This window comes from Hyalella azteca, unplaced genomic scaffold (assembly GCF_000764305.2).
Source record: "Hyalella azteca isolate HAZT.00-mixed unplaced genomic scaffold, Hazt_2.0.2 contig10446, whole genome shotgun sequence".
NCBI classification, from domain to species: domain Eukaryota; kingdom Metazoa; phylum Arthropoda; class Malacostraca; order Amphipoda; family Hyalellidae; genus Hyalella; species Hyalella azteca.
Genome location: NW_025940486.1, coordinates 70,233 through 94,172, shown reverse-complemented (window position 1 = coordinate 94,172; position 23,940 = coordinate 70,233). Strand labels below are relative to the sequence as shown.

The 23,940-nt window shown below is 39.7% G+C and overlaps 1 protein-coding gene across 1 annotated transcript in view; it reads left to right on the top strand.

The window, feature by feature from the left end:
* The window catches only part of LOC108682654, a 29,905-nt gene extending 6,588 nt beyond the window's left edge, over window positions 1–23,317 (top strand). Inside the window, 14 exon segments of the mRNA XM_018171860.2 lie at window positions 7,428–7,547; window positions 8,904–9,041; window positions 9,577–9,852; window positions 10,197–10,394; window positions 13,807–14,229; window positions 14,694–14,862; window positions 14,865–14,892; window positions 15,426–15,636; window positions 16,053–16,146; window positions 16,454–16,617; window positions 17,129–17,200; window positions 17,431–17,503; window positions 18,080–18,183; window positions 20,075–23,317. Of these exon segments, the coding sequence (XP_018027349.2) occupies window positions 7,428–7,547; window positions 8,904–9,041; window positions 9,577–9,852; window positions 10,197–10,394; window positions 13,807–14,229; window positions 14,694–14,862; window positions 14,865–14,892; window positions 15,426–15,636; window positions 16,053–16,146; window positions 16,454–16,617; window positions 17,129–17,200; window positions 17,431–17,503; window positions 18,080–18,183; window positions 20,075–21,295 (3,291 nt within the window). The 3' untranslated portion in view covers window positions 21,296–23,317.
* The last annotated feature ends 623 nt before the right edge of the window (window positions 23,318–23,940 follow it).

Sequence of the window (23,940 nt, the reverse complement as noted above, 5' to 3'; positions counted from 1 at the left end):
ACTGTATGCGTGCGCAACATCGAGTGGTAGTCCTGTGTATTATACAAAGACACAGATCATCCATGTGCACCACGAAGTAATAAGAGACTTTGCGCCAGGTCTTTGTCCGACGCATGTGTTCAGGGGATCAAGTCTCGTAAACAAGATCATGTTACAAAATTTACCTTACATGAGGTTAGCAGCCGTCTGTTCTGTAAACATTTTGTATTTCGAAACGAAATATAATACATAGCAAATGTTTGCACATTCTCAGCTTTCAAATAAGTGCTTTCTTTCGGGTTGTGCATTCACTATTTTTTTCTGTCGAAGATCTCTTCAATCGATTGCTGCTTCCATACGTATATTACAGGCGATATTTATTCGCATAATTTCAATAGAACGATTTTCTAGGAGTCGTCAAATCTTTTTATTTGTTCCATGCTGAATAAACTTTACCACAAGCACAATCAATCACAGAGTTGTTCATTTGTTTGCCGCATCTCCTCGTCAACCGTGTGAAGTCTTGAACACCAATCGATCCTCGATGACTGCTCCAACTATTGAATAATTATTTTAACTATTCTGTATTGCCGAGATGTTTTACGTAAGAATGGATCGTAATTATAGTCCCGAGTCGTAATAATGGTTCCGAATAATATTTACCTCAAGATGCGATGGAACTCATGAGAGAAACTTGAACGGTGTTTGTCGCTAATTCGTAAAGGACGAATAAATTCGAAACCAGTTTTCTAATCTAAGCCATACCCTACCTCATAACAATGATCGGTTTCATTAAAATAGCTGCAATAGATCAATAAACATGACTACAAGCTCAGCTGAGAGATTTTGTTGCGCAGTGCTGCGTGCTCATAAGCCGACGTGTGTCCGGTCGGGCGGATACGCGTCATTACGCGACCGAGCGCCCACCTCCACTGCGCGCGCCACCGAGTCTCTGCTGTTGCTGCCCATACCCGACGGTTTTCTTTGCTACATGTATCGTAAAAGTTCTGCTTTGTCCTATCTTAATGAAGTATTAATACCTCGTGTCGTCTTTACTGTTCGATTAGTGTGCTTGTGAGGTTGTGCCAAAACTACTTTTGATTTCATTTCATTTTTCTTTTTTGTCACCAATTTATACCAAATTTTACCCTCATTGATCATCGGAAAAGCTTATATTTCAATGAGTATTGAAATATATTTGATGATAACCAAATACCCTTATGCCTTTACGTCGTCCTCTTGGCTTGACAATTTTGTTGAACACCATCTCATAATGTTCTTGTGAGTAGTAAGTAGTGAAATATCGTCGCTAAGAATTTGTGCCAGAAACTCCGACTGGTGATATTTGGGAAGAGAATTTTTATAACGAGCTGGCCTTTACAAAAGCATTTCTCTGCTTTCAAGAACATTTCAAATACCACGTAATTTGATCCTCGTATCCAGGGATCGCACTCCGTTCTGTTAGCGCTGGTGTTTTTTTTTAGCTTTTGTGTTGGTCTTGTTTATTTTGAAAATGAATGCTCGTATTTATCTTAAGCATTAATAAATTTTTCATTCCGTATCGTGTTAGCATTTGCTTCATTATTACTGTTAATCTGTCCATATTTTAGTTTGTTGCTTTGAAACGAGGATCTCGTGATGAGCATCTCCACATGAATGTAAAAATTTTGTTTTCACCGTCAAATAATGTGTTTAAAAATTGTTGGTATATATACTAATTGTTGGTATATACTTCTGTAACGTTGTTGGTTCTATCTTCTATATAGTGAAATTCTGACACAACTTCTCTCTGATATCTTAGATGAACTGTTCTCATAACTGGTAAAAGCTATTTCGCTTATTCAAGTCATCAATTGATTTAAATTTTGTTGTTGTTCTCGTTTGTTCAACAGCTGTACACTCGCTACTGAGTGTACAGTTTCCAGTTCGTGACACATCTGTGGCACCGTATATTATTCAAGGTTCAGCTATGACTCACGCCACCTCACTGCCGTGACAATGTATGACAAATGCTTTGTTATGTAACGACTATTTTGTGATCTTACCACGATTATATTTAGAGATAGTTTGGACGGCTTCAATTTTAATTTCATTTAGGATACGTTGCTGAGAGATGATTTTTTTATCAATTGTAAAAGGGATTGAATGGTCACATGTATAGTGCATTACTTCATTGTTGGAAATCAATTTTTTATGAATTTCGGTTGAAAACGAAGTGTTTTCGTATTGTCTGGATATTTTTATATACTCGCATTAAAAATCGGATAGTTGTTAAAATGTTAACTTCTATCTGGCAAGTCTCTTCGATGCTCGACCAGCGACTGAGTTGTCTCACATAATTGTTCTGTATGCTGAGTTTTGAACTCATATATAGAGCTCCTTGAATTTAATCCAAATAGCTTCAACTGATAGCAGAGCAGTTGTTATCATAGCGCCATCACACTAAGTGTGGTATGCTTGCTACCGGAAGTAATCTTATCGGTTTTGCTGAATCCTAATGTCTGAAGCTCTTATCTGTGTATTTATATTTTAAAAATAGATACCACGTCTTTTAAAATTATACGGAGACGACCATATGATGGGGCATTGGTTTTTTTCCTCAAGAACGCAATCTCTCAGCCTTCGTGTTGATCCTCAAAGTACAGTAATTGGCATTGTTTTTCCTTTTTTTAATTAGTAGTTAGAGCTCTTCTTCTGTAGTTCGATTTTTTCCTGGCTTCTTTCTTGGTTTTTGTTGTCCATGAGAATGTCAAGGTCAAAATAAATGTTAATACTTCACGTTAATCGCTTGCTCGGGCCAGACACTTGTACACATTCATTGTGCAAGCTGAACAGAGACAAGGTTCACAGCTTACTGAAGTAACTGAACTTGCTGACACCAGTCTCAAATTGTTGAATAATTATTTTTTAGGTAAGATTACTGTACTGCTTGCTACCACGTTTGACTAATTTTTCCGTTACAAAATAGCGTGTATGATTTTGTGTTTTAAAACTCTGCTTCAAATTATGTTTGTTGTCATGCTTAGTTATCGATTATCGAATTGACCATAATCAGAATACCACATTTTTGTATAGTATGCATAGTTAACCATGCCAATTTTATTTAGGCCTAACTAATCCCATAGGCCTAGCTTACCGTTATATTTACATTTATTATCACTGTATCCTGAATTTTTTCTGTCGTCGTCTGCATTTCCTGCGATCTTGAGATGCTAATAAGTTTCAAGTAATAATGTTCAGCTTAACGGAAAATAGCAGTAAACTCGGTATAAACTTGTTATCGTCTCCAGCCTTACCGTTGGTATCTTAGATAAGTCCACTCACTTCTGATAAATACTTGATAACATAAGGATGCTTATCAGTTTCAAATAAGGAGTTCGTATGATGGTATGCCAGTTGTGTGCAGTCAGTTGTGCGGATAACACTGTCGCTCGTTTTCGATCGCGTGAGAAGGTTTAAAGTTGCTCGGATGTTTGGTATTAGGATGTTATTAGAAAAATATTAACAAGGAGCAGGGGAAAGAAAATATTCCCGTATATTATTATTAGGCTCCTTAAGTAAACTCAAACGACGATACTGCGCGTACGACGTGGAGCACATTTTTTTCTGTGCGTGCGTGGCGACAGAATTATCTAACTCGGCAGTTTCTTCCCACAATTTCATGTGCCAGTGTTCGTTGTATTTATATAAAAAAAGAAAATTCAAATAATAAACCAGGTATGCACGAAGAACAATTTGATGTTGATGTATCAGGGTGTCCTAACGCGCACCAAAACTCACATTACTTCATGAATCTTGAAAATACCGGTAAAGGGACTTCAAAGTTAATAGCTTCTGATTCAATGTTCGAAGACTCGTGTAATGCTACTGAACTGCTTGAAGATGACCCGTGCGTTGCCAATGCTAGTGTTAGCAAGACTAGCCATAAATTCACGAGACACTACTACAAAGACCGCTGTTCTCATAGCCCTGCGAATTATGAAAATGGTAATTCAGTGACAACCTTCGTCATAAATCAAAATCACAAAGAAAAAGAAGCCGACAGTAAATTTAGGCTTTCAAGGAGACACTTTATGTCAAAAGAAGGAAGTATGAAAAATGAGCAAGCGGGTAAACGCAAATTATCCGATCAAACAAGGCAGTCTTTATCGTCAGACTGTCTCCAGTCTAATGGCGATCACATAGATTCGTCTAAACATAAGATCGGCGCTCCTCGTAAACGAAAACTTGGAACTGTGCTAAATCCGTTGCGTTTCGATAAAAAGGTATGGGCAAAAATTTGATTGAAAGGGTGTGGGATCGTTGCAAATCCAATAATAAATAAATACTGCATAATTGTGTCGTCGTGTACTGCCTGAAACTGCTTTAAGTGCCACAAAGTTACCAACAATGCTTTGCATGCTGCCTCATTTTTAGAGCCTATTTAAAAGTATCGTTTTAAAATGATTTGTGAAAATTTCAAATACTGCGCTTCTAAAGGTCGTTCTTTCTCCTATGATTCCATGTGTAAAATTTTGTCGGCTTCCTATCCGTGAATTTGTCTCGATTCCTTTTACCTAATTATAATTAATAATTTTACTCGATTTTGATGCAACGCTTCCGGTAATTTGTCACGCTTCTTTAATGTCTAGTGTATGAAATTGAAATTTCAAGCTAGCTTAGTTAAATTATTGTTACGTTGTAAATGTTATTTTCATTACAGAATTAATGTAAATTTTAAGTATAGCTTCGTCTTTTACAATGAAGTAACGTCATAAGATTGTATGTGCTGAGGTCAGGAGTGTATTTCAAAGTGACTCCAACCATGTTCATTTGAACATATTGCTCGATGTTACGAATTTTCACGTTGCTTGAGAGATAATGATGGGTAAAGTTCCGAACTGTGGTTCCTCGCCGAACCTTCATTTCGCCGACTGTGATGATGCGTCTGAGAGCGAGCTTTGTCATTCCGAGGATGGAGCTGTTAGTGCCAGCAGTTACCCTGGCGAAATACGTTCTAATCTAAGTCTTGCAATGAAAAACATACACGAGAAAGATCGTTTGCAGGCTAAGGAACTTTGTAGATGTGTTGAGCGTAAATCAGGCTTGAGAAGCGATCCAGCACTCGATGAGCCAAGAGAGCTTATTAAATGGACCTCAAACCTACACTGGCAATCAGCTAACAGAAGCAACAGCATCTGGTGGGCTGAAGGAGGCATTTTTGGTAGTCCTGAAGATGATACAATTAAATTTAAGAAGAATGTTCCTCGCAGGGGCTCTGGTAATGTCAGAAATGAATTCTGGAACCCAAACGACGAAACTAGAACGAAATGGACCGGAGCCAAGCAACGATTCTTTCCTGGACAGAAACCTCTCGTTCCTAGCGAGGTTTGGGGCAGCTTGCATGCAGTTTCTGAGTTGGACCTCGCCGGCTGTCGTCGATACAGCGGCACTGTGGAGGGACGACCTCCTCTGCCCTCTACATTTTCTAGAACGGGCTCCCTAAGGCCTGGTATGAAGCTCATCATTCCTCGTAGCACTCGAGGCTTGACTAGTAGCAGTCAGAATATCATAGAACACTACGAAAACGCGCCCACTGCACAATTTCTGTGTTCGCCACGAAGAACTCCGACCTATTTTAGTCAGTCTGGTGAAAAGGTCGCTCAAAGCCGCTCTATGGACACCCTTCTCGGGGTCAGTGATGAGTCGTCGCTATTGGGTGTCTAAATGGAATGATATACTTGCTGTGGTGTAATATTCGTATCTCTGCTCTAATGATAGATGGATGTATTTTTATATTAACAACACGTTGACTACGTATTATTAACACGTTGACTACGTATTGGTACATATGCGTACCACGAAATGTATTTCTCCAGGACGTAGTGGTACATAATCCAGGTTGCCTAAATTGGCCAAATCCGAGAATAAAAAAGGCCAAAAAAGGCCGATAACTCAAAATATACTAGTTTTTTGTAGGTTCTGCTATAAAAATTCCATTTATTTTATTTTTGCAGTATTTAAAATTTAATTAGCAAGTACCCCTATCATAAATTTTAGCCGGCCAACGCAATTAAGAAAAACTAAATCACGGAATTTGTCCGGAAAAAATGACCGTCTGGCAACCCTGTTTAAAAAAAGTACAAAAAATGAAATAATTGGAATGATATACTTGCTGTGGTGTAATATTCGTATCTCTGCTCTAATTATAGATGGATGTATTTTTATGTTAAAATTTGATTTTTTCACAGAACCACACCAATTCTTGTTCTTTGCATCTATATCAATGTTCAGCTTACCCGATAACTTCCTGTCCCAGTTGCCTCGTGATTCCGTTTTCTCCAGCTTGTTGGATATGCTTGGGATTATTTTTCTTGATTAAAAATATTTGTGAAATTCATATAGCCCTCCTCATCATTCTGCCAGTGGATGCAAACGATTTTTTTTATGTGAGGTGGGCAGTGGCGTCGCTTTTTTAAATATGGTTTTCGAATATCATACTTAATAATCGTTGCGCAGGCCGCACTTTTTCATATCTCACCCCATGGCTTTCTGGATTCTTTATTTTTGATTACGTCAACTGCTTATTTCAGTTCTTTCTCAGTTTATCCCTTTTCGCTTCTTACTCATCCATTTCTCGCTATTTTTCACAGACTTTTATCCATCCTTCTCTCTCCATAGAATAGATTTTTAGAAAAAAAATAACATCAGTCTCGTGTATACACTTTTTTCTCCTCGCCCTTTTTTCTATTCGCCTTTTATTTCCTCACCTCTATGCCCCCTTCTTTTCTCTGTATCGTACGCCGTTTTCGTTGATGTTCCATTTTATACATCCGGCACTTTTTTTTCTTCTCCACATTTTAGTTCTCTCAGTTTCTCTTTTCCCTCCTTACTCACATTTTCTCGCTCTTTTTTACTGACTTTTCTCAACCATCCCTCTATCTACATATAACGATTTTTAGAAAAAATAACAAGTCTCGTGTAAGTCCTCGCTCTTTTTTATTCGCCTTTTATTTCCTCATCTCTATGCCCCCTTCTTTTCTCTGTATCGTACACCGTTTTTGTTGATGTTCCATTTTTTACATCCGGCACTTTTTTTTCTTCCCCACATTATTTATCCTCGTAGGACACACTTTTTATTATACTTATGCCCCCCTTGAAATTTCGGTTCTACGAGTACCTCTCCCTGTGCCCAGACTTGTCTATGTTTTCTGCTAAGCCCACGCGACCTATAGAGACGTTGCAGTGTGGCCTGGGACTCCTACGTCCGAAACACATCCTAAGGATACTAAAGATTCTAACAAATCCAGAATAGGTAGAATACTACAGTATTCTAGTATGTAGAATACTACATATGTAGAATACTACATATGTAGAATACTACATATGTAGAATACTACAGTATTCTACAAATCCGAAACATATACTTAGGAAACTAAAGATTCTCACAAATCCTCTTGGTTGTGCAGAGCGGGGACGGCAGCAGCAGCAGCAGCACCAGCAGCGGACGTCAGTTCACACGCAAGTCCAGCTTACCGCGCCCCTTCCACCGTCGTCCTGCCGACCAAACCATCCCTTCTGACGCCGAGGTCAGCTTCATACTCCTGCACTTTTTTTAACTTTTATCTACAGGTATTTTGTTCTACTCTAATGGTATTTACTGGTACTGGTTAGTACCAGGTCTTTTGACACTAGCCTAACACGCATCTGACGTCGAAACGACGTTGACTGAACGTTGTTTAAACGAAATCTACTCGTAATAAACGTTGTTTCAACGTCATTTTCTTTGTGGAAATCCCCTGAAAAACTTATCTTGAGTAGGCTGGTCATCAACTGGGATATTTTATCTTCTGAAATAAATTTAAAAAGTCTATAGATGTTAATGGGCCTAATCACGACATTATGTGGGATATTAATATTTAAATATACATTGCATTTCAATAATTCGGCTATTAGTATTAGAACTGACGATTCTATGTATTATAAATATCAGAATGTGAATGTCATTATTCCACGCCGTCTGAAACTGAGTTCAGCTTCCCAAGTACATGTTACCCAACCAACATATAATGTCTTCTGAACTACCGGGATTGTTTCCAATAAGCCTCATTAGCTTCATTTATTGAAAATTTGGATGACCGAAAGTGGACTTTGAGGATGAACTGTGCGACGTGACGTTAGCAAAATGCAATTTTTTCATACTTATTTGATATCGGTTCAAAAATAATTTGTTTGACAAAATCAAACACAGCCATTGGTGAAACTGGATATGTGCGAGCTCGCATAAAATAGCCTAACTTGACGATTTGTTTAATCAATACGCTTCATGATGTGCTAGTCTGTACGCTATAGGTATTTATTCAATATGCTGCCATGATTTGCCATTCTATCAAATTTACCTAATAAAATCACAAGAATGTCTCGCTGTTGTTTATTTGTTTTGCTTATTAGCAACGAAAAAGGATAACAAGTTTAAGTTAGTGTTATGGCTGCGTGTTCGCCCTCTGGCTCCCTTATACAAGTGGAGTATATTCTTATGTTCGATTTGATTCAGTAAAAAATTTATTCTTTTTTTGCTTACGAAATGATCTTATTGACCAGTATTATTATGATTATAAATCTTATTCCACTGCAAACACCGCCATAGTTCTGCTGTTATGCACGACTTATAAAGAAACTGAAACACGTCGCAATATTCAAGCATACCAGAGATGATTACTATTTTGATTTCCCTTATCTGTGCACTGATACGGCATTCATTTGTGTGATCAAACATGATTTAAATGTCCAATTAAGCCTTTGTGGGAAAACAGTTCCCTCCAATCCACATCAGTACTAATGAAGCGGTAATCAGTGAACTAATGAAGCGGCAAGTCATGTGATAAAATGTGCCGAAAGTTGAACTTGAAGAAAACTTCAATTCAAATAAATTCGGTGTGTTGCAGCAGACAGGATGCATGGACAGCCGAGCAGGATCGTCGGAAGACGCGCCTTCTGAAGGAGGGTCGGGCGACAGAGTGCAAGCGTGGGCCACGTCCTTTGAGAAGCTCCTCGAAGACCCTGTTGGTCTCAACACCTTCAGTGTGAGTTTGGAACACATAAAGATGTCATTGGTGTTCAGCGGTAAGAGTATAAATAAACACAACGCCTTTACTCAATTTTTCATTAGTGATGACCGTATTCTGGCTACATGAACTGCTGGCAGCAGATTGTCTCCAAATGTGCAGGAATTGTTATATAATTGCAGTTTTTCAAGAAATGTCGGTAAATGTACATTTTGGTAATCTCTCCTGATGAATGTGTGATGAAAGCTCTTTCTATAAGCAATCATTCCTGTCTCAACGCTCATTCATCTTATTTATCTGTTAACTTCTGGTAATATATCTGATGACTTGAGACATGTTTGTGCTTCATTTGTTTTCAAGTATCGAGTTTCATGTAAACCTTTACCTTCACTTGTCTGAGGTCATCTCCATCGATAGATTTATTTCTTCCGGTGAAATATATGGCTCATTTCATAATATTATAATGTTCCTGATAAGATAAGCTATCGGCAGACCTAATACCCGTATCTGCAGTTCCTTTTTGCCGTGTGTCATTTTGCATTTTGTCTTGCAGGAGTTCCTCAAGAAGGAAATTAGTCACGAGAATATATATTTTTGGACTGCATGCGAGCGATACCGACTAGGAATCAGTTCGGATTCATCGAACAACAATAACAACGTGGAGTGCAACAAGCCCTGGAGTGAGTGGGCCGGCCGACATGAAGCAGCAACCAAAATTTACAACACCCACTTGGGTGACAACGCCCCGGAGCCCGTCAACGTCGACTCCCAGGCGCGGCAGATGGCGCAAGACGGACTGCGACAACCCACTCAAGATCTCTTCGCAACGGTTAGAATCTGTCCCATGATGTGTACAGTACATTTTGGAGAGAGGGATTACTATAAACTGCTTAACATTGATCTACTAATCAATTTGCAATACTTTCAGCATTGAGTTTCAATTGCCACCTTCAGTCTAATCACTGGTAATTGATGAGCATTTATACTGGAATTCATTTCCAAAAACACTCATGACCCTACACGAGTAAGCAAAAGGTGTTCGACGGATTTTTGTTCTAATTTAAATTTTTTACTATTTATTGCTTTTTATTTATTTCTCGTAGTTTCTGTAGCTAGCAAAATTTCCGAAGTTGTTTTCACCGTACCCATTCATGATTTTTTTTTCTCGCGCAGGCCCAGAAGCAGGTGTTCAACTTGATGAAGTTTGACAGCTACAGTCGCTTCCTGAAGTCTACCCTGTACCAGGAGTGCCTAGAACGAGAATCTCGAGGTGAAAGCCTGCAGTTTGGTAACAAGGAATCTTGGGACCCTAACTTGAGAATCCTGCCTCTTCAATCGTTGTCGTCTGGAGACGCTCAGAACGCCAACAATGTGAGCTTCTCTAATGACTCTGTGCATGGTTCCTTCGGCAGCGGCTTGTCCAGTGTGTCGCATGCCTCGCTGGACCGCCGTGTTCGAACTAACACTTCTTCTCCCTCAACCTTTCCTAGTTGTCCTAGTCCAGGTAGCCTAATCTCTCGCAAGAATTCAAGTGCTAGTAGCTCTACTGGTCTTCATTACGGATACTTGGACCAGAATATTACATCGCGAACTGGAAGTTCTTCGCCCACTAGTTTTTGTAGCAGTCCTAGCCCAGATTACTTAGCTACTCACAGATTGTCGAATGACCACGACAATATGGCTCCTTCGCGTGACGAAACGCATTACGATGCACTGAACGATAATTTTTCTTCAGTTTCCCCCTATGCTGGAGCTAAAATTGCCTCTCCTGAAGTCGTAACTTCGATCAGTCCTGGTGATGATTCCCGTCCTTATCATAAGAAAAGCGTTAACGAATTCGGAGTGTGTCATCCGTGTGACGCAGCAAGCGGGCCTTATTCACCACAAAATGGTCCAGAATTGAGAATTGCCCTGCGTTATGACTTGCACAACAATCCTCGACGCGGTGTTCTTGTCCAAGAAGTAAACAATAACAAACACAACGCTAGAAGGACGAATTTCTCCGATCTTTCTCGAAATAATAATCACTATTCGTTGCCTTCAGACGATGCTACTACTCAAAATAAAGTTGGTGATAATTCTGCTGTAATTGCAGAAGAAGACGGTAATTTACTCGTAACAATGTCTGACTGCCATCCTATTTCTTTGGGAGAACCTATCTGTAAACTGCAGAAAAATGATTTCTCCAGCAAATCTAAAGATGACGCAATGATCAGCGAACTTCTGAAGGGGTTAAACATAAACATGAACTCGTCTACATATTCTCCCAATTGCAATTCGAGCAATCAGACTCCTAATATACCGAATATCGTCCTTGACGAGAAATTTATTAGAGTCAATAATAATAGAATATCACGAATCGCTCGTGGCGAAAAAACGTTATCATTGCCGAGTCCAGATCCAGTTAGTCCGACAGCTTCGTCAACCGCGAATAATTTTACTGAAAGCTTGAGTAGTTTCTTAGATAATAGTTTCAGTGGTATCGGAGAATCTTGTGGCGCAGTCAATTCGACTTTAATTGAACCTCGTCCATTTAGCAAGTCCTTTGGAGTATCCGATCCAACGCTGTTCCGTCATGCAAACGATATCCGATATGACGCGTTAGGGCTCACCATTCCTGACGACCTCCATGCAGCACGTCTTATTGAGAGCAACAAGAAAACCAATTTATATCAAAAAACATCGTTTGAAAGTTCTTTGGATAATAACGATAACCAGGGAAGGAACGAAACGGGAAGTCTATTCTCGTTTACACGACGTGAAGGGAAGTTTAGTCACTTATTCCATTCCATGAGATTCAAGCAGAAATCGCTCTCTCAGAAAGCTGACGACACGAGTCAACTCGAACAAAACAACAAGTTGCTAAGCCCGGGGAAAAACGATGCCGCTGACCGTCCTCGCTCTTTTGACGGTCACAGTATGCACGGAGAAGCCTTGGGGCGGCGACGATTCTCTGTGTTCAGACGCAAGAAGCGATCTTTAGATAATCAGAGCGGTTTAAATGTGCGTCAGTACATAGCAGATAACGATACGAGGTTAAATAATGAGCAGCGGCCGCAATTGGCATGCCCATATCTTGCTGCCATGCAAAGAGAAAGAAGCTTCGTTCAGCGAGAAAAATCGTAATCATTTTAGCAAAAAGAACTATTCGATATCAATAACGGCTATTTGTATTTATATAGGTGCCAAAAATTCCCTAACAAGTATTTCTTCAATTAAAGACCAATGAAAAACAGGCTTTTTGATATGGATTTAGAAATTGATAATAATTTGCTGTACTTCAGATACTATTGAACCTTACTCACACCATACTTAGCTACTCTCTCTAGAAAAGGTACTACCATCATTGCCAAGCATTAGTTCTGTCTCTGCAGTAATCACATCTCTGTGGTGTAGAGGTTTTGTACACACTAGAGTGCGCGCGTTACGTCGTATTTCTCCGCTGTGATGTGGTGTGATGCTGTGCACCTAAAAGCCTTGGTGTTTCTAAGACTATTTCTGACGCCTCCGTTATCTAGCCAGTCGGTTTTTAGATTTTTTGTGTCTTCGTCGAATTCTTGTAAAGACATTCTTGTAAATTCAAATGACAAATTCTTGTATTTTATTGCGAAAAACTATTTGCTTTGCATTTTATGCGTATTATTGACCTAGGCCGAGACAAGACAACTACTTTAAATTGTTGTTTAGTAATGATGCTATTTAAATTGTTGTTTAATAATGATGCTATTTGTTAGCTCTATCAAGTAGTCCTTGAGCTCTATTTAATTACTTAAATTTATTATAAAATGACATAAAATATCTTCACTCTCACTGGTTTTAAATGTACCTTTTCTCTGCTAAAGATAACTCAAAAAAATATTCTTCATGTCGTCTCCAATTGCTTTGCGCTTAAAATGCTTGCCTTGCGATAGGAGTAATTCAACTTGAACTAGATGTTCGTCCAGTAAATTTATTATGTACTAAAATATCGTCCCGGATTCAATCGACCAGCTTTATTTATAAGAAGATTATCGTTTACAAGTCATATATAAGCTTTAAGGCGGAGGGTGGCCTGGCATTCTGAACTCGCGCGGCGCAGATGTGCGTCCCTGGCCGCCCTGCGGGGTTCTGACCTGTGCGCAGTCGTGCTTTTCTTTATAAAGCTTGTTTTTATTGCCTTATCTTGCTTATCAGTCGATCGTGAATCACATTAACTATCGTTCTGGTTGACATGGCACTGAGATTCCTTTATTGATTCAGTTGCGTGCATCTGCTCTCCACTTGCATTTCATGTATCCAAGTCTATGGAGGAACACTTGTGTCTTCGTGACATACAAATAATGGTCTTGCTTTTAAGGTTCCTCTGACTAAAATGTTTACATCTTAAATTTGAGTGAACTCACTGTGCTGGAATGGTTAAATCTCACTTATTGAGTTTTGCGAACGTGGCTTCTCAAATGTTTTATAGTATTCTTTATCGTGATTTCGTCACCATTTGCATGGTTTTTGTCACTTGCTGGGAGCTCCCGTAGAATAAATGAAACATTATTTATCGTTGCAAGTGATTTTTTGTCTCAAAATTAATTTCACTACTTCGGTGTCCCAATCATCTAAACACTTTTCCACAGTTTTCTTAAATGTTTAGGTGTTAAAAACTTTTATTTTTATCATAAGTAGGATTTTAAGTCTCCTGATTTCGTTTAGTATCATGAACAATGTCCATTAACCCAATTTGTTATTCTCATTCACCATATTTTGTTTCAATTTCCATGCTGTATGGTAATAAATATTTCTTTTGGTCCAGTTTAACAAAGGTAAAAATGATCTTGACGAGCGCCGTCGACGTTCCCTTCTGCCATGGCATCGCAGCAAAGACCGCAGCAAGAGCAAAGACCGCCTCCAGTCCGGCGCTGCGGACGCGCGTGCCGCTGCCAAGTCCAAGCGACCGCTCATCTCGTCCAACGTTAAAGACTCGGCGACCACGAAGGCCAAGAGCCTCAGTGTCAGTGCCAGTCGCTTGGTCCGTGGCACCAGCACCGACAGTGCCAACGCTCAGCAAGGTGTCGGGGTGAGGAGCAACAGCGTGTCAAGGGTTGTCGGTAGCCGACATCCCTCAGAATCGTCGGGGAGCATCGGGAAGACGTCCGACGTGTCTGGCAGCAGAACGTCTCTCAATTCGGGCTCCGAGGGCGCATTGGTGGCGGGAAGAAAGGCCGTTTCGAAAGAAGTTAGTATTTATAGTAATGAACTTAGACTAGAATTTTCTCCTCTTCGTGGCATAGGCATTTATTCACGTGCGTTTTCCGCAAAAATTTTACTTTCGGTGCTTAACATTTAGACATTTACATTTCAATTATATTAGATTCGTTATAAAATTATGTGTATGACTTTTTAAATATCTTGACGCGTTATATTTCTCAAACAATAATTACAGAACATGGCTCGTAAGATAACAATTTATGCTTATACTTAAGAGCACTAAAAAGAATGAAAGCATTTCCACTTGACGTGCGTTGAATCATCCCATGATGTCTCTAATTATCTAACCCTACAATGGTCGCGTCGATTATATGTATAATCCATGCATACGAAAAGCGACCAAAACGAAACCATTCCAAAAGCAACCAATCTGTTCAGTTTATAGCACGCGACCACAATATGGTTAACTTGAATACTTTAATTTGTTTTCAGAGCCTGACGAGCAGCGACTGCCTGAGCCTGAGCGGCGGTGAGGGCGGCAGTGGCACGGTGTCGGGTCGATGTCGTGTCATCCTGCCGGACCGCAGCCAGAGCGTCGTGGCCGTGCGTGGGGGCGTCTCGGTCGAGCGCGTCATGAGGCGCATGCTGGACCGCCGGGGCCTCCCTTCGCCTACAACGTCGTCATGGCGGGGTCAGGGCCGTCCCAATAGCGCTACACATTACATTTTTCGTTGCAGCTCTTACGCGATTACGCAATCTTTCCCGCGATAACGGAATCTTTTCCGCGATTACCGAATCTTTTCCTTAGATTCCGGATTTTTTTTTTTATCACGGAATCTTTTTTGTGATTACGGAATCCGTTTCGTGATTACGGATCTTTCCATGATTTCCAGATTATCACCGCAAAAATGTGGCATACGAGCTCCTTACTACCTAGCTGATCAGTTTTGATCTTTTATTCTTTTATATTCTCGGCTCTCACAACAGCCGAGTTTTAATCAATTTATCTCACGTTTTCGCCCGTAATGCTCCTTACTGAATTTATTATTATACGTGTAAAGGCAAGATAATTGGTATTATCATTTTATATTATATTTTCGATGGATATATCGCGTGTTGCGTGCAGTTTTTGACGCACACAGGCGAGGTGAGTTGTATTTATTGGTTGCTCTCGTATTCTCGTTAATGCTGCTCTGTGCTAAGTATATTTTTCTACGTGCGCAGGAAAGGCGACCGCCTCGTGTCGGGATCCGAGGACAGCAGCGTGCTGTGTGGCGCTGAGGTTCGTCTGCAGCAACTCGTCCTGTTCAGGCTAGACCTGCCCAATCAGAAAACTGTTTGTGTCAAAGCCAAGCCCCACAAGCTGGCCAGCGACGTGCTCAGACCCATCCTCGCCAAATACGGCTTCAAGCTCGACCTCATGCACATCCACACCGTGAGTCATCCGCCTCTGTTGTTTAGGCCTTTATCTATTAAAATTTTTTGCACATCTACACCTTTAGTTAACCAACCACGTGTATCAAGTAGGCTTCGAAATTACGATTGATTGCACATCAAACCCGGATATATTCGAAAGCTTCCTATTTAGATACCTAGGTACGTTTTTACAAGTGATACTGTGATCATTTTTGTCAGTGAAAGGTATAAAAAAATTCTCTCAAAAGCAACAAAATCGATTAAAATTTTACGCCTTCCATTTTCTAGCGGAAAATTCTCAGGAAGTATTCAAAAAGGAAAGTTAACCTTGGCTCTTATTCAAATTTGACTGCCAATATCGTGTATAATAATTCACGGTTTATCCTAATATTTGTGTTATGTGTCTTCCCTTTTACGAATATAAACGTTCTTTAGGTTGAAGAGAACCCTCGACCCGTGAACGTCAAAGGGCAAATAACAGAACTGGATGGCCAAAAGTTCGTCGTACAAACCAAGGAAGATGTAAAGGGTAAGTTCGCGTTTTATAAATCATGTTTAATCCTGGCCAACCTATTAAAATTAATTTATTCGTGTGTTTGTGAATTAAACACAAATAAAATCAATCCCGCATCTGGAAGTTCAGCCGGATGGTCATATTTGGAACTCTTCACCGCGGCTTTGCGACTGTTCATAATTAACAATATTTCATAAATTATATTTTTAAACTGAATAATTAAATCTTGACTATCACTTTTCAACACGGAACAAACGTCAATGATTGTTACTCGAATTGAATTATTGACATAAATAAATAAATAATGTTTTGTGTTACGCAGAGTGGGGCGTTTCGGGAGTGGGCAACGGCTGTGGTGTCGCAAGTGCTGCCCAGGACTCAGACGCTCTGGACGCGATCACCAACAGAGTGTTTGAAGACCTCCTGCAGAGCAAGACTTCACACCAGCTCCTTAGCAACTGTGACTACGATGCGCGATCTGCCAAGGTGCGTTCAGTTCTCACAACTTGCTCTGCACATCTGTGTCCGTACTGTCGAAACTCATTAAGTACACATAGCGGCCTAAGTACACGTAGCGGCCTAACTTCACGTAGCGCCCGATTTCTCGTTTGTGATTGGTGGCATAGCTGGAGAAGCCGTCAGTGATTAGCCAATGTTTGTAAAAAATCCAATTTTTTTATAGACCTGCCCTGAACTCTTCTGAATACATTTCGCAGCTATGCGTTTCACAACAACCGATGATTCAAGCTGACAATTCATTGGATTGCATCACCGATGAGGATGAAAAAATATTATTTGAATATCTTTCTTTTTATAGTCTTAAATGGATTCAGAGATATCGCTAAACCAGCGCTCCTTCGCAATTGTTCACGCTTGTAATCGATCAATCCTTCTGACCTGAACGTTCCGTCATAGAAACGAGGTGGTAAAGTCGTTTTATTTAATCGATGCGTTCGCTCTAGAAGATAAGTTCAATGAATATAATTTCCTCCCACAGACCGATGTGTGCAGCGACTACTCAGGAGGGCTACGCGGCTCTCTAGGGCGTAAAACTAACATTACTGATAAGGTAAATATCACGAATTTATTATAACTTTATTATTAATTGTATTAAAGCTATAATGCAATATTAACGACATTGGTTGATGGGCTGACTAGTTTATATAATGTCCTGTTGCCCGCATTTTTTGCTGCGATATTGATTCCCGATGATTCCTTACGTAGTACTGCAGGTTACCAGCATTTAACTGTAATTTGTTATAATTTGTAATTGTTTAGTTAATGCTTTGAAATTTTCAGTCCCGTCCTGGTGACGGGGGCCGAGGAGCCAGCAGCAACAGACCAGTCCACACGCCTACCAAGGAAAATGACGGTAAGACCTTCCATCTTTGTAGTGTTTCTTGTAATAATATAGTATAAGCTCATGCGAAACTATATACTAGTAATTCATGTACTTATAACCGGCTAAGACATAGTTTTAACACTTGTTCGGGGAACACAATTTCTTCATTGTTATGGTGTTAGCTTCATTCGTATTGAGCAATGACAAAGGTCATGTTCAATGTTATCAATCGTTCAAGAATTGCATATCATGAAGAGGAGTAAGGAGCCACGCTCGAGTGCACTGCGAGGCTCAGCAAAACATTGTACCGGTCATGCAACGTAAGATTCATGCAAAAGCTGCCGTACATTCGAACAGAATAAATATTTTAAGTAAAAAATTCATGACTGTTATTTGCCCTAATCATACATTCTCAATTATTTGATTTTTTTGGTATATACACCACTGTCAGTTCTGTTGTTACTGAATACAAATTAATATTATATTAAATTATACGCGCTCTGTACTAATGTTGCGCCGACAATCTTCAACGATATCCTCCCTCTCAGCGTTGTTGCCTGTACTCAGTTGCGACGTTGCTAGTATTTATTCTTGTCCCCTCATCAGAACTGTACGAAGGCCTCAAGCGAGCGCAAATGTGTCGCATCGAAGACCAGCGAGGGACTAAAATAAACTCTGAACTGCCGGACTTTTTGAAGCGTGACTCAGAGGTGAGCCTGAATTTTTTTCTCTAAGTTTTCATTACTCAAGGCTTGTTTTGTGCAATCCGGGATGACCTCACAACGGAATCAATTGTAGAGTCTAGTATTATCTATATTGTTTATCATCTACCTCTGCCAATGTAGGTTCGTAGCCTAACTGAGTAGTGCTTGAATGGTTCGCATCAACTTACAGTGTAAGTTTAAGTTTTGGAAACCGAATTATTCTTGTTGAAGTGAACTTTGTTTGATTGGTTTATTCGTATTTTTATCTAATTATTATCATGGAGCTTGTCTTGCGACCCATCGTCTATATTATCCCTTGGTCTGTTTGAAATCTCAAAACTCATTGTCGGTCTCTGAATGGGGATTTTTTCGTGATCTTAAATGATTTTTTTACAAATTAATCTATTATCAGCGTACTTACATTCAAGAATTACGTTCTCCTTGAACCTCGTTTACGGCTTCCGTTCCTAATTTAATGTCTTGTGTAATTGTCGTTATTCTGATGCTTTCATTGTAATATGAGCTTTAATGTATGTATATCTTACGCTGTGGCCCAGAGAGGAGACAGTAAACTTAAAAGTGACGACCAGACTGCGTCTCCGCTCAATTCAAAGTCCTGATGTTAGGACTGCAGTAAGTAGCGCCTGCCTGTCAATAGTGTACAGCGTGTCTGCACCGGTCTCAACCTCTTCTGAGGCTCTCATCTTCGTTTCGTGCCGATAGGCATCTTCATGAGCTCAATTTTCATTATTATCTGTCATGATGAAATTAATAAAGTTACAAAAAATTTACGTAAACTAATCATTTTATAACTGTTTTTTAATGCTGAATATTGAAGAGCACGTTTCGTGTCAGTAAGCAACTGGTAAGTTTTCCAGTCTATTTTGCCACAAGTAAGAGCAGTCGCTCTTGATATTTGCGTATACTTGATATAAAATGAACGGAGGATTAGATTTCTTACCGTTCTATCTGCTTATTTGATTGAGAGTCTCGGAAGGAGGTTCAGTTTACACGTGTTAAATTCAGCTGAAGCCACGTTATTTCTACCGCACGCAGCACCGCCGGCAGCTCGCCACGCATCGCCTGCATCATGTGTGTTATTTCGCTAAGTTTTAATAGCGCTACGCCACTTCTTAGCTTCGTGTGTGCAGAAGAAATGTATTGACCAAGTGACCTCCGATTAACATAACCATATTGGAAACGCCTGTTTTGGTAATTGAATTAGTTATCCATATGAGCAGCGGAGGAATTCAAGTGTTCTAGTTCAAGTTGATTATTCATTGCTTTCTGTTTTCATATTTATCTTCGAAATATATATTTTGTGTAGATACAGGCTTTAACATTGGTTTTGTGGAGGGTCTCTTTGTCAATCATTACTTTATTATTTGTCGAGTTCATCGCTTATTTAGCCCACTTTCAGTGGAAATTTTCGCACAGAATAATAAATTCATATAGTATTTATGTACGCGATCGTTACTAGCGCAGCTCTTTATTAGCACGAGTTTCATGTCTCTCAATAACCTACCAATCGCTTCATTTGCTTCCGTAACTTTTAGCGCACTAATTTAGGGTAAAAAACTTTTCATTCTTGCTCACTAAGTCACGAAACTAACTAACGTTTTTCGTTGTTCACTCTTTCGCACTCGTCTTCCTGTGTTAACCTACAACTGCTGTCGCGCTTGTATATGAGCATTTCACGACTAAGATTTTTACCTCGTGCTATTGCTACGTGAGCTGTAAACTCTTCTTGACTGCACAAAATGACTGCGTTGCAGTTTCTCTCTTCATTTGCCTTTCTTATTTTGGCCAATAAAATCAGTATTTCACTGTTTTTCACGAATATTTAATTATGAAGTACAGCGTAAATTTCAGCCTAAATATGACCTTTATTTTTCAGAATAAAGAGAATGAGATGATCGTTGATGAAACTGAGGATACAACTTCCCACTTCTTGATGCCAGAAGCTACTCCTTCTGCGGCCTCAGGATCGTGTTTTTCTAACAGCCGAACAACCGATCACCAGCATCCCTTTTATCCTAATCACCATCATCATCATCATTATCATTACACTCCGTCTTCTCAACAACAGAACTCAGCCTGCGCGTCAGAAGCGCATGGCTCGAGCGAAGAACATTCCCAAAATTTGAATACGAACTCAACTCCAACATTGCATGTGAGTTCTTCGTCTCTAACTCAACATCAGGCACATCATAACTTCTGGTCTGACATCAGTGGAGGTGGAAGCTCTATTCCGTCATCTTTATTAGCTACTTCGTCATCTTCGTTATCGTCATCTACTGGTTTGCCAATGTCTTCTTCCAACAATTTTGACGGTATTGACACTCCCTTGACGATAGCTAGGAACTTCTTGTTTGACATGCAGTACGACGCTCCTGAAATTTCGACCGCAAGACCAAAGCTTCGACCAAGACCAGAATCTTGCGTCAACACGCGGCCGGATGCGTTCATGGGACCTGATCAAGTTAATCGCCCAAAATCTTCCTGCGGTTCACTCACTGCTTCACCAGATAGGACTTTAATCGCTTCTCCTGATATGGACAAGACTCTATCCTCCGATACATCCATGGATCAGGCCGGCGACGTATTCACGAACATGCGCATGCGCGGTCACGAGAACGAAGATGCCAGCCGACCCAGTCTCCTGGCAGCTTCAGCGAGACCATTCTTGCAACAGCACCGCGGCCCTCAGTACTTACGTCGTCATGACCACCACCATCATCCTCATCCTTCACCTATGGACAGCATGATGTCAAATACTAACCCGTCTTCTGCGTCACATCTTGCAAATTTCTCGTCGTTTTTAAACAGCCTCGGTTCAGGAGCAACCGGTGGAGTATCAGTCAGGAGCGCAAACAGAAACGGGGCTTTTGAAGGGAACATGGCCACTCCTCCTCCTCCTTTGCCTCCCAAACCCAAGCTGGGAGCTCCAGCAAGAGGACCTCCTCCTCGTCCTCCCTCTCGACAGCTTCCTTCTGGACCGCCTTCCTCTGGCTACGTCTCAGGTCTACTGGAGGGCTCGACACTCAGGGGGGCGGGAGCCTCTGACATGAGCTCCAGTCAAAAAACGCAAAGCAAAGATTCAATCAGCTTTGTATGAATGGAGAAACCCCATTAACATTTTTTAGAATTAGTAAAATTGTTTTGTTTAGTGTGAATGTGCCACCAATATTAAGCGCTTTAGCATGATATTAATTAATTATTGCGCCACCTCGTGATGTTACGTTTAGGTCGTACGAAGGATATGATTGCGCGTTGGTTGGTTTTAAGGAATAATTTGTTCCGCGTTACCATGCCCGTCTCAGTTTACCCTGACCAATACATGTTACTCACGAGAAGCTTCGCCTCGTTGTGGCGGTCATTACGAGGGCGTTGTGTTGCAAACTCAAATCTTAAGAGTTTATAACATGTACTTTCATACGTTACTTTTGTGAGGCATGGCATTGTTTTTAAGAGTTTGGATCGAGTGGCTGCTCGTTGGCATTTCGTAAAAGTCTTCGTTCAGTACAAATTCGTGTACAGTAAGCGTAATGTTTCTTACAACTTTTTCATGCCATGCTACCCACACGAAAGATGTGCCAGTACACGCTGAAGGTTTTTCTTAGCTATGAGCTTATTCCAAGTTAGGAATTAATAAGACCAGGCTTTAATTTTGTTTACAATAACTACAAATTTTTGGTTTGTCATTACATTATTACATTACGTACGTGTTGCCTTGAACCGAGATATTAAAACAAAACTATAAACAGAGATGTCTTAACCTTATGTTGTAGGTTGTGTTGTCTAAATTCTGATTCTCTTGTATAGCTGATTTTAGCGGACCTGCATTGGCTCAGCTCCGCGAAATTGAATTAGTAATTTTCAAAGGCAACACTTCCATTGTTTTAAATGAGAAAAATTATTTGTGCACCATCAATTAACTTCCTGATGAATGGTAATTGAAACATATATTAATGTGTCGCATTGCATATACAGGAAAAGGAGGAATTTCTTTGATTACGTCGAGTGTTGGGGAGGACCTAGAACTTTCGCTGATTGCTTGGTTCACTTCATCCTAGTGACATCTGACGTTTTTACCGAGGCATTTGTTGTAGTAGTGAGTTATTTATATGAATTGTTATATTTTCTTGTTATTAGCTCTTCTGTTCACTGCGTGCGACCCTACAGTACTTGCTATTTTGCCTTGGAATCCCACCCACTTCCTTCCTTGCTGACAAACGATCTTTTTGTTTCAATTTATAATTGAAGCAATATCGATTCGACTTACTCTTGGACTGTTTGGTTTGCCTTTGTGGCGTAAACAAATGTGACGTGAATAATCCGAATGTACTATTCTTCACTTTTGTTTCCTGTGATATTCGATTTCCTTTCCATTTAATTGATAATGACGATTCACGACGATCTGGTGAAAATTAATCATAGCCTTTTTACGCACGCAAAATCATGACAGCGCTCTGGATTTTTCAACATCCCGAGACGTAATGCATTTTTACCCTTCAGCATAAGTGTAAATTAATTATTTATGTTGCAATTTAAGGTGTACCTGAACATACTGTACATAATTCTGCGCCGCAAGGGTTTGTAAATATTCATTAGCTTGAGTTCCTAGCCATTGCATCTTGTTGCCAATGTAGAATCTATATTTGTTTCTGTATAAAGTTCGTATCAAGAAGAGATAAAGTTATAAGTAAACGAGACTTCATTTCCCTCGTAGTTTGTCACGAATCGCACAAATGTTCCTTGTTATTAAATTAATCTATATTATTTATTCTTTGTGTGCGAAACTTATTCCATGATGATAATTGCTAGCAATCCGATGTTTACATTTCTGGGAATTAGTACATCTCACACTTTACAAAAATGTCTCGTAGCTGTAGGTTGAATGAAAATTGTGCACACTACAATACTTTTGTCAGAAACGGTAAATTGAAAACAGATCAACAATGCTTATTAATATAAGTGACACTGCTGGCACGGTGAATGAGACAAATCGTGTAAAACATCTTCACTTAAGAGCAAAATTCATTTCAGCTCACGGCTTTTGATGAATGTGATCAATTTAAGAGCACGTAGAAATATAGGTAATTATTAAGCAGATACAGAGCGCAGCTTTTACAAATTGCTACAGAACATTATAAAAAAAATTCACAGCAGAAATGTAACAAGATTCAACCCCATTACGAACATGCACGGAATATGACAGTAAAAAAAATACAGCATGTCTAGCAATAGTAAAAATAGAGAAATAGTGCAAACGAAAGAAATGTTTCGTCCAGAAGTGATCCGATTACCTATTACGAAGCAGCTTAATAAATTATTGAATCTGGATGAAAGATTGATCATTGCAAACGCAGACAAAGAGACCCAGATCTTTACGCCCATATCTATGTCACACGTGAGTGGTGGCATCATGAAGATATTGGCTGCACCAAAATTTCAACAAAGGAAGCAACCATTACATTTTCAATAACAAACACTGAAGATGCGTCATTCATGTATCCTGAATACTGATATCATCGATCACTGGGTAACAATAATTTTTAAAAGATTTTAAAAACTATTACAGGAGTGAATAACCTAAGATCTTAGATCCAAAAACTTTACTGTGCAGTTCTTTTGCCTCTTCCTAGAAAATAATACTGTAATACCATTTTAATTCGAACATAGAATATTTGTCAGTACATTTTAAGCTGATATAAAGGGAGTTGAAGGTTCCCAGTCACGTAGTGATGGTGTAGTAATTGA